General features: G+C 44.7%; 1 protein-coding gene across 5 annotated transcripts in view; it reads right to left on the bottom strand.

The window, feature by feature from the left end:
• The window catches only part of GALNT13 (polypeptide N-acetylgalactosaminyltransferase 13), a 291,999-nt gene extending 288,481 nt beyond the window's left edge, over window positions 1-3,518 (bottom strand). For 2 of the 5 annotated variants that reach the window (XM_083154067.1, XM_083154068.1), the window contains exon 1: window positions 2,849-3,518. In XM_083154067.1, coding sequence (XP_083010193.1) covers window positions 2,849-2,990 — 142 coding nt within the window. In that variant the 5' untranslated portion in view covers window positions 2,991-3,518. The remainder of the gene's footprint in view (window positions 1-2,848) is intronic. The other 3 variants (XM_083154069.1, XM_083154071.1, XM_083154070.1) reach the window with 3 other exon arrangements.
• Between the last annotated feature and the right edge of the window lie 11,124 nt (window positions 3,519-14,642).

Genomic DNA, 14,642 nt, shown 5'->3' with positions numbered 1-14,642 from the left:
CTTGCAGAGTACAGTGTAACTTACACAGTACAGTATAACTTGCAGAGTACAGTGTAAGTTACACAGTACAGTATAATTTGCAGATGACAGTATAACTGCCTGCCTGCCGTGCCCGGTTATACTGTACTGTGTAAATTACACTGTACTCTGCAAGTTATACTGTACTGTGTAAATTATACTGTCATCTGCAAATTATACTGTACTGTGTAAATTACACTGTACTCTGCAAGTTATACTGTACTGTCAGTGGCGTAACTATAGCTCTGCAGAGAAAGTTTGGGCGACGGGGGTCTGCCGCGCTATAGTTACCCGCTGCTGTCACTGCCGGTACCTGCCTGCCGTGTCCGGTCCCGTCACTTTCCTGTCTCTCCCAGCACTGGCTAGTGGCTCCTGCTGCTATAATGAAAAGTCTCTTAGAAAATGGCTGCCCCCATACTGCAGACAGAAAACTGTCTACAGTATGGGGGAAGCCATTTTCTAAGTGTCCGTTTTCATTATGGCAGCAGGAGCCACTAGCCAGCGCTGGGAGAGACGGGACCATGACAGGACCGGGCACGGCAGGCAGGTACCGGCAGAGACAGCAGTGGGTAACTATAGCCCTGCAGACCCCCGGTGCCCAAACTTTCTCTGCGCCTCCCCGCCACCGCGGGGGCTGCGGAGCTATAGTTACGCCACTGACAGTACAGTATAACTTGCAGGGTACAGTGTAAGTTACACAGTACAGTATAATTTGCAGATGCCAGTATAATTTACACAGTACAGTATAACTTGCAGAGTACAGTGTAATTTACATAGTACAGTATAATTTGCAGATGCCAGTATAATTTACACAGTACAGTATAACTTGCAGAGTACAGTGTAATTTACACAGTACAGTATAACTTGCAGAGTACAGTGTAATTTACACAGTACAGTATAACTTGCAGATTACAGTGTAATTTACACACTACAGTATAATTTGCACAGTACAGTATAACTTGCAGGGTACAGTGTAACTTACACAGTACATTATAACTTACAGTTGATAGTGTAACTTGCACAGTACAGTATAACTTGCAGAGTACAGTATAACTTGCAGATGACAGTGTAATTTACACAGTACAGTATAACTTGCAGAGTACAGTATAACTTGCAGAGTACAGTATAACTTGCAGAGTACAGTGTAACTTACACAGCGCAGTATAACTTGCAGGGTATAGTGTAATTTATACAGTACAGTATAACTTGCAGATTACAGTGTAATTTGCACACTACAGTATAATTTGCACAGTACAGTATAACTTGCAGGGTACAGTGTAACTTACACAGTACAGTATAACTTGCAGTTGATAGTGTAACTTGCACAGTACAGTATAACTTGCAGAGTACAGTATAACTTGCAGATGACAGTGTAATTTACACAGTACAGTATAACTTGCAGAGTACAGTATAACTTGCAGAGTACAGTATAACTTGCAGAGTACAGTGTAACTTACACAGCACAGTATAATTTGCAGGGTACAGTGTAATTTACACAGTACAGTATAACTTGCAGAGTACAATATATTTCAGATATCCGTGGCCAAGTAACAGGGTGTGAGAATCAGAAAGCGAGAGATTTTGGGAGAGCTTTCCCATTTGTTTTTAAAGCGGCAATCATTTACATGGCAAAATCAACCTGTTTTTTCCAGTGTAAATGATTGCCGCTTTAAAAAATGGGAAAACTCTACCCAAATTTCTCACTTTCTTATTCTCGCACACTATTACATTTGACTCCCAAACTGCATAGTGATTACACCTGTACTCCACACAGTTACGGTGCCCACACACAAATAGATATCAGATTTAATCCCCTATCTTTCCAATTTCCCATGAAATCAAGAACACCCCGGATCCCTGGCCATACAGAACCCCTCAGTGCAGGCAGCATGGTAGGATACAGGGTAGTAAAGTTTAAACTTAACCCTCAGTGCAGGCATCATGGTACCATACAGTATAGCCGGGTGTAGGCTTACCCCTCAGTGCAGGCAGCATGAAACCATACAGTGTAGCAGAGGTTAGACTTACCCCTCAGTGCAGGCAGCATGGTACCATACAGTGTAGCAGAGGTTAGACTTACCCCTCAGTGCAGGCAGCATGGTACCATACAGTGTAGCAGAGTTAGGACTTACCCCTCAGGGCAGGCAGCATGGTACCATACAGTGTAGCAGTGATTAGACTTAAAGGCAGCATGATACCATACAGTGTAGTAGAGGTTAGACTTACCCCTCAGTGCAGGCAGCATGGTACCATACAGTGTAGCAGAGGTTAGACTTACCCCTCAGTGCAGGCAGCATGGTACCATACAGTGTAGCAGAGTTAGGACTTACCCCTCAGGGCAGGCAGCATGGTACCATACAGTGTAGCAGTGATTAGACTTAAAGGCAGCATGATACCATACAGTGTAGTAGAGGTTAGACTTAACCCTCAGTGCAGGCAGCATGGTACCATACAGTGTAGCCGAGTGTAGGCTTACCCCTCAGTGCTGGCAGCATGGTACCATACAGTGGAGCAGAGTTAGGACTTACCCCTCAGGGCAGGCAGCATGTTACCATACAGTGTAGCAGTGATTAGACTTAAAGGCAGCATGGTACCATACAGTGTAGCAGAGGTTAGACTTACCCCTCAGTGCAGGCAGCATGGTACTATACAGTGTAGCAGAGGTTAGACTTACCCCTCAGTGCAGGCAGCATGGTACCATACAGTGTAGCAGAGGTTAGACTTACCCCTCAGTGCAGGCAGCATGGTACCATACAGTGTAGCAGAGTGTAGGCTTACCCCTCAGTGCAGGCAGCATGTTACCATACAGTGTAGCAGAGGTTAGACTTACCCCTCAGTGCAGGCAGTAGAGATCTGTCCCTTCTGTCATCACATTTGTTACATTCACTGAAGTAGAGGAGTAAGAAGGCATCCACAAGCACCCACACCAAAGATGTGGCCAAGACCACTTTGCAATAGATAAATCTTCTCATGTCCTTAATAAGCTTCCCCTTGTCACAGTACAGGAGAGGGAGCCACTGCTAAGAACAGTGCAAACCTCCCAGATATAATCCAGCATGAAAGCCCAGGAAAGGACATTCCAGTGTAATTAGCAGCAGAGAGACGACTGATGAACTTTTAAGTCTAATTTATGGCCTGGGGATTGTGAGGGATGCTAATTGCAATGCATTTGTCACGGCTGATGGGTCCAGCCTGGGCACCTTGATGCGCTTTTCCTGCAGCGGCTGGAGGTGACAGGGTGCAGGGAAGGAGAACTGGATAGAATTGCTGATGCTCTGTTGCCAGGTTACCTGAGAGAAGAGGGGCTTCTGTCTTTCCTATGGATATGAATTGCTCAGCCCCCTTTTCTCCAATTGTGCCTCGTCTTTCTGTGGTATTAGCATCTCTTCTGCATGCATCCGTGCAAATACACACAGCCAGGAGGGATGGAGCACACAGCCTCCTTACATGAGTGATTCCTCACCAAGGAAGAAGAAGCCTTGAGATATGAACCAGGATTCAGAATGTAAACCAGCTCCTGATTGGATATGCCTTCCAGACCCTGATTGGGTGCAACATATTCCCATTATGGAAGAGACGGAGATCATTTCGTTTATTGCTGCAGTTTGGGACACAGAAGGTTAAACAGGGGGAGGTAGGGGATGATGCTGGGCACCTTATGTGTCTGCAAATCAGTAGCATGTGGAGGTCAGGACCATGAGACTGGACAGCAGTCTGATAAACTAGGCACTATAGAGGTGACAAACTACTGTAGGCACACAGTATGATGAGGATCAGGGGAGAATGCAGGCACTGCATCTCGTACAATAACGTACCAGTGACTTCTGTGATTGACAGAACTATATTTAACCCCTTTATAACCAGAGAGGTATTTTGCACCACAATATCCAGAGCAATTTTTGCCATTCATGTCTAGTCCTTATTGTAGTTTCTATAATCTAAAAAAAATTTAATTTTTTTTTATGAGGTACTGTAACAAGCTTCTTAAATGTTACTGTATTTCTTGAAAAATAAAATACAAAAAAATATGGTGTAAATTGCACAAATCAGATCACCTCGGATATATACAAAGCAGCATTTGTGTTAATTCCTGGGTGGACTAAAGGACCCATTTATCACACTCTTCAGTCAAGATAATTTTCAGCGTCCATACAGCACCTCCAAACTGTCCTGATTTTTGTGGGATCGTCCTGTTTTTCTTTGGGCAGCCCCCCCCCCCCCCCCCCCCCCCCCCTGCTACCCAGACAGAAAAGACTGTGTCTAACTGTCTATCCACTGCAGCGAGGGGCATGGTCAGTCCAGCAGCTCTCACAGTGTGTGTGTGGGGGGGGGTTTAAAATGCTGGTTTTATTTCTTTTTGTTTTTAACATACAACAATAGTTTATTATCTTTAGAATAATTCTGGGCTTCCCGTTAAATCTAAGAGAGATAAGAAAGCCGATATCTGTGCGGAAAAAGAACTATTGGCCTGAGGCAACCTACCACTGCTCACTGCTGCCCATTGTTGCTAGGATGCTAAGCAACTCTCACTTGCCCAACGACTATTCTTTGGGAAAGTAGTCAATGAACATTTTCTAGCACTGCTGATCTTCAGTTTCAGGGTCTTACCCTAAACAGTAATGGGAGTTCTGTTGAAGATTGGATGTTTCCCATAGCAACCAATCAGATTCTACGTATTTATTTTGCACCTTATAAAATACTTCTACTTACATACAAAGCCATTACTCGGACTACACCGACTTATATCTCTTCGCTTATCTCAAAATATTTCCCCACCCGACCTCTCCGCTCTGCACAAGATCTGCGTCTCTCATCCAGTGGCGTAACAATAGCACCGCAGCCCCCGCGGTCGCGGGGAGGCGCAGTGTAAGTGCGGGCGCCGGGTGGCTGCGGTGCTATTGTAATGCCCCCCTCCATATGCACCGCAGCTTTACCTGTCAGCGGTGGTCCCGGCTCCCATCCTGGCTTCATTCTGAGCCTTTGGAGACGGACCATTATAAAATGTCCGCCCCCATATAGCAGACAGTTCTCTGAAACTGTCTGCTGTATGGGGGCAGACATTTTGTCATGGTCCGTTCTTCATATTATCAGAATGAAGCCAGGACGGGAACCGGGACCACTGCAGCGCTGACAGGCATTCCAGCTCCCACCCGCAACGATGACAGCCCGGCTCCCACACGCTGCCCGCATCGCTGACAGCCGGACTCCTAAGTATGTAAGTATGGTTGGTGGGCGAGCGGACGGGCGGGAGGGGGGGGCACCAGAAACTTTTGGCAGCGGGGGGGCTCAATATTTGAAGTTACGCCACTGCTCTCATCCACACTCATTACTCGCTCCCACTTACACTTGCAGGATTTTTTTCGGGCAGCACCCATCCCATGGAATGCCCTTACACGCACATTAAGACTCTCATCTAGCCTCCAAAATAGCAAGCGCTCCCTGAAAACTCACCTCTTCAGGCCAGCCTATCATATTCCAGAACCCCACATAACCTCCAGTAGCATTCATATCTAACTGCATCCCATCAGGACCATCTTGTAATCTGGTTGGACTGCCATGCTATGGAATACTATCCTTATGTATCCCTCCTATTATCCCTATAGATTGTAAGCTTGCGAGCAGGGCCCTCCTTCCTCCATGTCGGTTTGTATCTACCCAGTTTGTTTAATCACTGTTGTTTCCAATTGTAAAGCTCAACGGAATATGCTGCGCTATATAAGAAACTGTGGTACTTGTTTCCTAGAACGGCGCCCATCGCGGGCATCGCATGTACATCGCATGCCATTATAATGGCATGCGATGCGACCGATGCGATGTCCGCGATTTTACATAGAAATGCATGGTAAAATGTAAATCGCGTCGGTCGCATCGCATGCGGCCAAAAAATCGCATGCGATACGACCGACGCGATTACCGATTTTACATAGGGAACAATGTTAAATAGCCCAATTGACCCGATTTCACATAGGTAACAATGTTAAATGGCCCACAGACCCCAAATAGCCACCCTGAAGTGTGAAATGGCCCCCTCAATTGTTAACACCACCCCACGATCAACGTCAACCCGAAGCGTGGCGAGCGCAGCGAGCCCGCGAGGGGCGGCGGTACGCGTCCTCCGACCTTTTCATACCCCCACTATCCACGTCGGCGTGGAGTTGAGAATAGAAAGTGAGGTGAGCGCAGCGAGCCACTGAGCCTGAAGCGCGGCGAGCGCAGCGAGCCCCGCGAGGGGACGCGGATACTTGTGAAGCCCGCGAGGGGACGCGTATAGCTGTGAAGGTATCCGCGGCTTGCACACTTTCTATTCTCAACTCCACGCCGACGTGGATAGTGGGGGTATGAAAAGGTCGGAGGACGCGTACCGCCGCCCCTCGCGGGCTCACTGCGCTCGCCACGCTTCGGGTTGACGTTGATCGTGGGGTGGCGTTAACAATTGGGGGGGCCATTTCACACTTCAGGGTGGCTATTTGGGGTCTGTGGGCCATTTAACATTGTTCCCTATGTGAAATCGGGTCAATTGGGCCATTTAACATTGTAAAATCGCGGTAATCCCGTCAGTCGCATCGCATGCAATTTTTTGGCCGCATGCAATGCGACCATCGCGATTTTTTTCCTTGCGATGCCTAAGATCAAAATCGTGGGCGCCGTTCTAGGAAACAAGTACCGAAACTGTAAATAAATAAATAATAATAAATAAATAATAGATATAATCTGGTTGGTTGCTATGGGCAACTTGCCATTTTCCTAAATGTACCCCTTACTGTTTAATGGCTGGTAAAGAAAAGCACCAAACCAATGCATATGGTAGTTTAGTCTGAGCACCCTTCACTGATTGGTGAGTGCAAAGAGTGTTAACCCTTTGCAGTCCACATTTTTAGCGATTCAAACAGTCTGGTTTAAATTTTTAAATGAATTGTAATTTTTTTTTTTTTTAAATGGTCTACATTGATTGAATGTTGAACGATGGTAATGTTCTTATTTTAAAGTGGCTCCCCATTGGATCTGCTACTAGCGCTAGGGCCGTTGAGCCTGACTAGACGTTGGACCTGAAAGGGTTAATATGGATTACTGAACACATGAATTCCAAGCTTGTCCCACAGAAGAATGTTCATTGTAAACACTAAACAGAGACGGATGTATCACCATTAACATGGATAACATAAGTGCTATATTTCTAGTTTTCATCAAATATATATATATATAATTTTGGAATTTGACCATATAATCATTTTACTAAACCCCGATGGATCCAGTAGCTGCCCTGGTATAAATGCCTTTCTGTTCCCATTTAGGTGTTGCTAGCCACAGGTCCATCTTGTATCACACTGTTTTATCTCTTTCACAAGCCTCAGCTTCAGCAGTGATAAATGATTTAATGTGATGTGATAATCTATTAGCACTGTTCCATTATGGAGTGTGAAGAAAGGCACTGATTTACTGTCCGGATGGCTGGAAAATTGACCTTACGCTTGAACTTGCAGGTTCCAGAGAATAAATTAGGCAAAATCCAATTCATGTAGATGTTGAAACTTTTGCTGTGAATTTTAAGTGCGTTTATGTAAAAGTATTCTAACAGGGATATTTAACTGAAAGGAGAACTCTGCTCAATTGAATAGTTTAAATTCATAACCTCCAATTTATAATGAGATGCTCCTAAGACATTGTAATTCTTGATTTCTTCTTATCTGCTGAAGCTTTAACAGATACTGGGGAACTGATTGGGGAGATCGCCCCAAATTAGCAGGGTTTGGGTGCCTGCGTTAGCACATTATATACAAGTGTTTGGCAGACAAAATATAATTGCTGGGGAATGGGATCATTGCATAGGCAGTAACTAGGTCGACAAGCATTAGGTCAGCATCACTAGGTCAACATGCATGAAGGTTGACATGACTGAAGGTCGACATCCAGGAATGTCGACATGACTGAAGGTCAACATGGGTTAGGTCGACAGATCATTAGGTTAACACAAGCAATAGGCCGACATGGGGAATGTCATCAGTCAAAAGATCGACATGGGGTTTTTAACCTTTTTGTCCCGAATTTCGACACAGTCGACATGGACACTGAAACGACATGGACACTGAATTTCGACACAGTCGCTGTGCTCGCCATGCTTTGGGCACTATTTTATTCCGCGCCCTAGTGGATGGTAGGGCATGAAATACTGACTGTTGACCCATGTCGGCTCAAAAAAAGTGAAAAACCACATGTCGACCTTCCCCATATCAACCTAATGTTTGTGTCAACCTAATGACCTGTCGACCTAACCCATGTCGACCTTCATGCATGTTGACATAGTGGTGTCGACCTAATGCTTGTTACCTAGGTAACCTAGTTACTGGAGACCTAGTGACCAGTGGCAGTTTTTACCTATGGGCTGCAAAGCTTCAGCCTCCGAAGGTAAAATCCACCACTGTAGTGAAGCCAGATGTAGCCTGCGAGACTGCACTGGCTTCACTGTGACTGGCTGTGACTTCCTATTGGAAGTCCGACCTGCCAGTCACCAAGGCAGTCCCATTGGGAGGTGCTGCCTCCCTCAGGGACACCTCCATATTGGCTGCCCATAAAATCCAAAATCTGCTCATGCGCAGTACCCATGTCTACACTGTGCATGTGCTGGTCCCGGTTGCCGAAACAGCCCATAGAAGTTGGCCGCATGTGCAGTACAGAGGTCGGTACTGCGCATGCACAGCGCCCACGCGCTCCACGGGGCGGGCTTTGCGATACAGACGCTGCGCCACTACAGGGGTGGGTTGATGTGGTTGCCACGGTTGCTCCATAGGGGGGGGGGGGTTGTTGGGTTGCGGGGGCGATGCGGCCGCTGCTGCTGTGTCGCTCCACAGCAGCGTTGGGGTGGCGGGCGTTCGGGTGGGGGTGATGCCTCTAAGACATTCCAGGAGGGGGGGTGATGCGGCGGCACCCACCGAGGTTGCTGGCGGGGGGGAGTGACAGCCACTCACCTCCATCCAGGGAGGGGTCCCTGCTCCCAATGCTAGAGTCTGATGTTGGCTGCAGGAGTGGTTGCTGCTCCTGTCTACTTATAAGGACCATAGTCATAAGGTCATCCCTGATGTACTTGGGATGCTAATGCGGTAGTATTTTGATGTCATGCATTTCATGTTAGTAAGGCAGATGGGGGGGGGGGCTGCGGGGGAGCTGCAGCGTGTGGCGGAGGGCTCTGTTGGAATGGGGCATGTGAGCGTCTCCTGTGCATGAACCCCCTTCTGCCGGATGGCGGCGACTGGCAGTTGGCGATTCGATCACTGGGAGTAGCTCCGATGGGAGCTTCTTCATCTGTAAATATACGTTTGAATTGCACAAGAAAACAACTTTCTATATTCTAGGAGGAGCTTAAACAGAAATAGATTTGGCAAGACACCCACGCAGGTCAACAGCGTATTAACTGCTTATTAAGTGCAAGGTATTCAAAACTTACTTCAGGAGGTAAAATAAAGAGATCCCTACATTTTCCCCAGCTAGTTACCAGAGGGTCTATTTGAGGCATTCCCAACCTTGGTCTTCATTAAGGTACTAAGCAAGTCACCTGTGCTCAAGAATGGATATCACTAAAACCTGGACTTTTATTCCGGATACAACTGACCATCCATTCCCGTCTCTTGTTAACCCTCTTTGTACATTTTTGGGTACTTATGTATTATCTGGGCTCCCATGTTAAATGCACCCCATTTTGTCATACCCCTACTATCCAATTATGCATGGAGTTGATTTTATATAGTGCGGTCTCATAAGAAAAACGGGAGCCCAGATATTACATAAGTACCCATTTTTGTATATGTCAGTTTAAATGGGAACTGCAGTATTGTTCCCACATCCGTGATAAATAACAAATTATCTATAGACTCCTTTTTTCTCCTATTGGACAAAATTAAAAGTCAGAATACTTATTTTGCTTTAGAAAAATTTCACTTCAGAGGTATTTTTTTATGAAGTATTTTTAATGGGGCCCATACATCAGCAATAATTGGGCCAATTCTGTTTCTCACAGATGATTTAGTAAAAAAAAAAAATTGGCAATGTATGAGTTTCCCCGATTGCCAATTGATCAGAATCGGTAAATCAGGTTGTTCAACATGTAGGATTTCAACGATTAATCGGGGCTTTCGTTTTCTATTATATGTTAGCAATTTTCTTTTTTGCCAACTTTTACTAGTATTTTATGGGGGTGCCATGTTCACAGAGACTTCCGTATGCGCAGCAGACTCTGGAACAATGCCAGACTTTACCGTAGTGCGGAGAGGAGGTCACCCACGCAGAGTCTGCACATGGGTCCTCCTCTATTAAAACGCTGCTGTGTTATGTCATAGTCACAGGGCAGCTGCCTAGGGCGCCGGGATCTGGGGGGCACCGAGTCTGCCTATCAAAAAATTTAGAACATCTATGAGGATCTTTGTTGTACTTAATGTAGGTGGCGGCTGTGGAACTTCTAAGTCCTCACCCCCATACCTTCCCTTGAGGCATACTTTCCTACTTTGCTGCCATGTTGTGGGTGGCAAAGGGGAGGGTGCGGGGGTCCTCAAGTGAAAGCAGGGGACTTGCCCAACTCCCCAGGGGGGCTGGGAGGACCTCACAATTTTTTTTTGCCTCCCTGCCATTCCAGAATGTTAGGTATGCAGGTATGCCTCAAGGGGTTGGAAAGTGGGTATTGGTGGCAGTATGGGGGGGGGGGGGCAGTTGGTTGGAGTTTTGCCTAGGGTGCAGAGAAGCCTTACACTGGCCCTGCATAGTCATACTATATATTTTCTTTAGTATGTTACTCAGTTGCACTATGAATGTCAGATTTATCAAAACTTTACAGCAGGTCCAATTTAAACAAATAATTTGTTAGCGTCGAGCTCCATTACTATTCCATATGTTTTATCGTCTTTGTTCCATTTCAGCCCTTTGTCCTAGCAGACTGTCCTCCGGGAGGACTATGGCCTTTCTTCACAATATTGTGTATAATAGAACCACACACCGCCTCTGCATCACACAGCTAGTCCATTCAGTCAGATTTCCGAGTTCCCATCATTACCCCATTTTTATCATTTAAAATGTAACTAATGGCAGGTTCCTTCCACCCAGCTGTGACATTAACAATTCAGGATATTAACAAGGATTCATTACTTTCTAACTATAAATAAATAATTCTTATTGAATCTTCTAAAAGGAACACTGAGTCCATTCATCACATTGCAGCTTGCATAATTGAATTTTGTGCTATCTCACCTTTTACTTCCCTTAAAGTGAATCTATCAAATGTATTCTTAATAATAATAATAAAAAAAAAAAAACCTATTATTTATCTCCTAAGGTTTTTCTTCTATACAGGTATGGCAGTGCTTACCCGGTAGACAATTATAACAAAGTTCTGAAAAAAAAAAAGGGAAAAAAAACATGAGTCGTACAATTCAGTGATGACATCATAGTCATATTGGGTCTGATTCAGGCCTGTTGCAATTTTTGAAGATGGACGAAACCACTGAAGGTAAGGCGAATATAACATGTACAGAGAGTTAGATTTGGGGGAGTTATATTGTTTCTGGCAGGGTAAATATTGTCTGCTTTATTCTTACACTGCAATTTCAGTTTGAATGCAACCCCGCCCAAATCTAACTCTCTCTGCACATGTTACATCTGCCCCACCTGCAGTGCAGCATGATTTTGTCCATCTGCAAAAATTGCAGCCTTGTCTGAATCAGGCTCATTCTACCTTTACCTCTTCCTGCTGTCATTGGGCTCATGTTGCGCTTCACTGAATTTGTATACACATTTGAACATTTATTTTGAATGCGAAAACAGAGCATTAACTATTACGTTTATATTTAGTCGGATAGAACGCTCTCACTGTTGTATATAAATTAAAATACTAAAATAATCTCAAAGAGCCATTTAGCACATGCATGAGGAAAGTACCTATCAGCTGCAGCTGTGAATCCACAATCAGCCAATCAAATGTTACTGGGTAGCCTTGGCAACCACACCATAAGCTGTGTTTTATGCTCAGTCTTCAAATGTACAGTAGCTCGTCAGGTATATAATGTACAGTAGCTCGTCAGGTATATACCCAGTCAAGTAACTAATCATATCGAAATTAGAAATTCTGGCAAACTCGGGACATAAAGAGACAAACATGATTGCAATGCCCTATAAAAGTAACCTTCCTGTATTGCGTTTTACTTTACCAAACATCTTCTGTAGTTTTGGGTGGATTCATTGACATCACTAGGGTGGTGCAGATGCTCACAGGTGTTGACCTCTAATGAGCGGGAAAAAATGCTGTATTCTCCTCAGGGACAGGAGCCAGGCGCAGACGCTGCACTGTAATATTACGTGCAGCTCTCAGCTCCTGTAACAGTGAGGGAGCCAGCAGGGCAGCCAGTCATTCAATCTATTGGACCCCTGGAGTACTGAAAATGGGGGTCAGGTGATGAGGACACACCCTTCTTGCAAGGTCACGCCCTTCTTGCGAGGTTACACCCTTCGTGCCAGGCAACACTCCCTTTTGCCAGAGCAGGGAAGTTCAAGGTGCTTGGGTGTCACAGAGTATAAGGATACCCTTGGATGGATTTATCCTATAACTACTCTAAAGACTTTTAGACCCAGCTCCTACCTCTATGCGCTTTAGAAAAACTGAATATATGTATTGCTTGTGCCAACAATGCTTATTTGATTTTACATTTGACTTCTTTTCCATTACAAAGATTGATAATGAAGATCTTCCGTTTTATTAGTGACCGTTGTAACTTCACACTATCAGCGTTTAGTGATTATTAATGGGATGAGTTGCTGGCCCTACAGGATGCTTTTAATGAAAGATTTGCTAAACAGCAGCTTATCCTGAAAGCAGGTACTTCCAAAGACACTCTGGCACATAGAAGAAGTGGCAGATCAATCTGTGCAAGGATGCAAATCAATGCTTCAACAGCAACGCAATTATTGTTTGAATGTTCATTTTTCTGAAGAACTGTAATGATTAGGCTAGACTTAGAAGAGGCAATCTTATAGACTCACCAACCTGCAAGTTACTTATATCCGTGTTCATTAGCGGTTTCCCAGCCATTTAGCCCTGCAGTACCTAAAGGCCTGGAAAACCTTCAATTGTGTACAGCTTCAATTATTTCAAAATATATGACTCAGTCCCCGCTGTGAGTTGTGACCCCTGAAGGGGATCTTAGAGCATTAGCAGATTAATTGGTGAGACTGAGCCTTACGTTCCCTCCTATAGCACTAGTTTGGTCTGCTCTGTTATCTACAGTATATGGGCGTTTGGGTACCTCTGATCCCGTAATAATACTTTGCGATAGGCTAGCAGCCATCATCAAATAAAAAGTATAGCAGCGCTAATATTACAATGTAGAAAAATTTATTACACAGTTAAAAACAAGAATAAAATAAAATACATTAATGAACCAATTTGTGCAAAAACAATGACAAAGATGAATGGGACTGGACCCAGTTATAGTCACCAAAGTTGAGTGGTAATGAAACCTGCTCTGATCCAGAGAGATTGAGGGGCGTCCTTTACGGCCACTTGAATGGTATCCTGAAGCGGAGATGTTGATGGACTACAACCGATGGCAAGTGTAGAATTAGCCTAATCGGGAGTCCCGCTGATGTGGAAAGGTCAGGTATCCAGACAAGGAGTGTTGGCTTGAAGCTCTCAGGGAAGTCGGCTTTCGATCAGATGTTTTTAGCAGGTGGGGCAGTCCTTGGTGAAAAAGGAAGTTTTGAAGGTGAAGTGGGTACAGGCAGGGGTGACAGCCTCAAGCCAACACTCCTTGTCTGGATACCTGACCTTTCCACATCAGCGGGACTCCCGATTAGGCTAATTCTACACTTGCCATCGGTTGTAGTCCATCAACATCTCCGCTTCAGGATACCATTCAAGTGGCCGTAAAGGACTCCCCTCAATCTCTCTGGATCAGAGCAGGTTTCATTACCACTCAACTTTGGTGACTATAACTGGGTCCAGTCCCATTCATCTTTGTCATTGTTTTTGCACCAATTGGTTCATTAATGTATTTTATTTTATTCTTGTTTTTAACTGTGTAATAAATTTTTCTACATTGTAATATTAGCGCTGCTATACTTTTTATTTAATTTGCCTTTTTTTATTTGGGAGCTGACTACTCCCTTAAGCAGCAGCTACTTGATAAAAAACCACTCCTGGTAAGCGCTCCATACCAACCCTGGTTGGTTCCTCTTTCCTCCTAGCAGCCATCATCCCCTACCATTGAAAAAGGATTACCATTCTCACAGGTGCTGAGAACAGCCTGTATTTTAAGCAATAGAAACAAATGACCTGAACAATTGGATAGCATTTTATTAAAATGTCATATGTAACTGGCACTAAGTGTGTTCATAAAATTATTGCTTGGCATTCATATTCAGTGGAGGGAGAAACGTAGGGAAGGACCCGCACAGCTGAAATATTTATTTGATTTCCGTCAAGACAGATTTAGTTGGACCAACATAAGGGACCACATAGTCATAAATGATAATGGTTAAGTGGTTGGTGGTGCGCCCAGCGTTCAGTAACAATAACTGAGGGTGGGTTTGTTTTGTATTTGCAAAGGTGCAAAACAAAGGAAAGTAAACGCTTTTTGGGCGCACTCTTAGAA

This window comes from Crinia signifera, chromosome 7 (genome assembly GCF_055691185.1).
Source record: "Crinia signifera chromosome 7, ASM5569118v1, whole genome shotgun sequence".
Lineage (NCBI taxonomy): Eukaryota > Metazoa > Chordata > Amphibia > Anura > Myobatrachidae > Crinia > Crinia signifera.
Note: the sequence above shows the minus strand (reverse complement) of the source record. Positions and strands in the feature narration are given on the sequence as shown.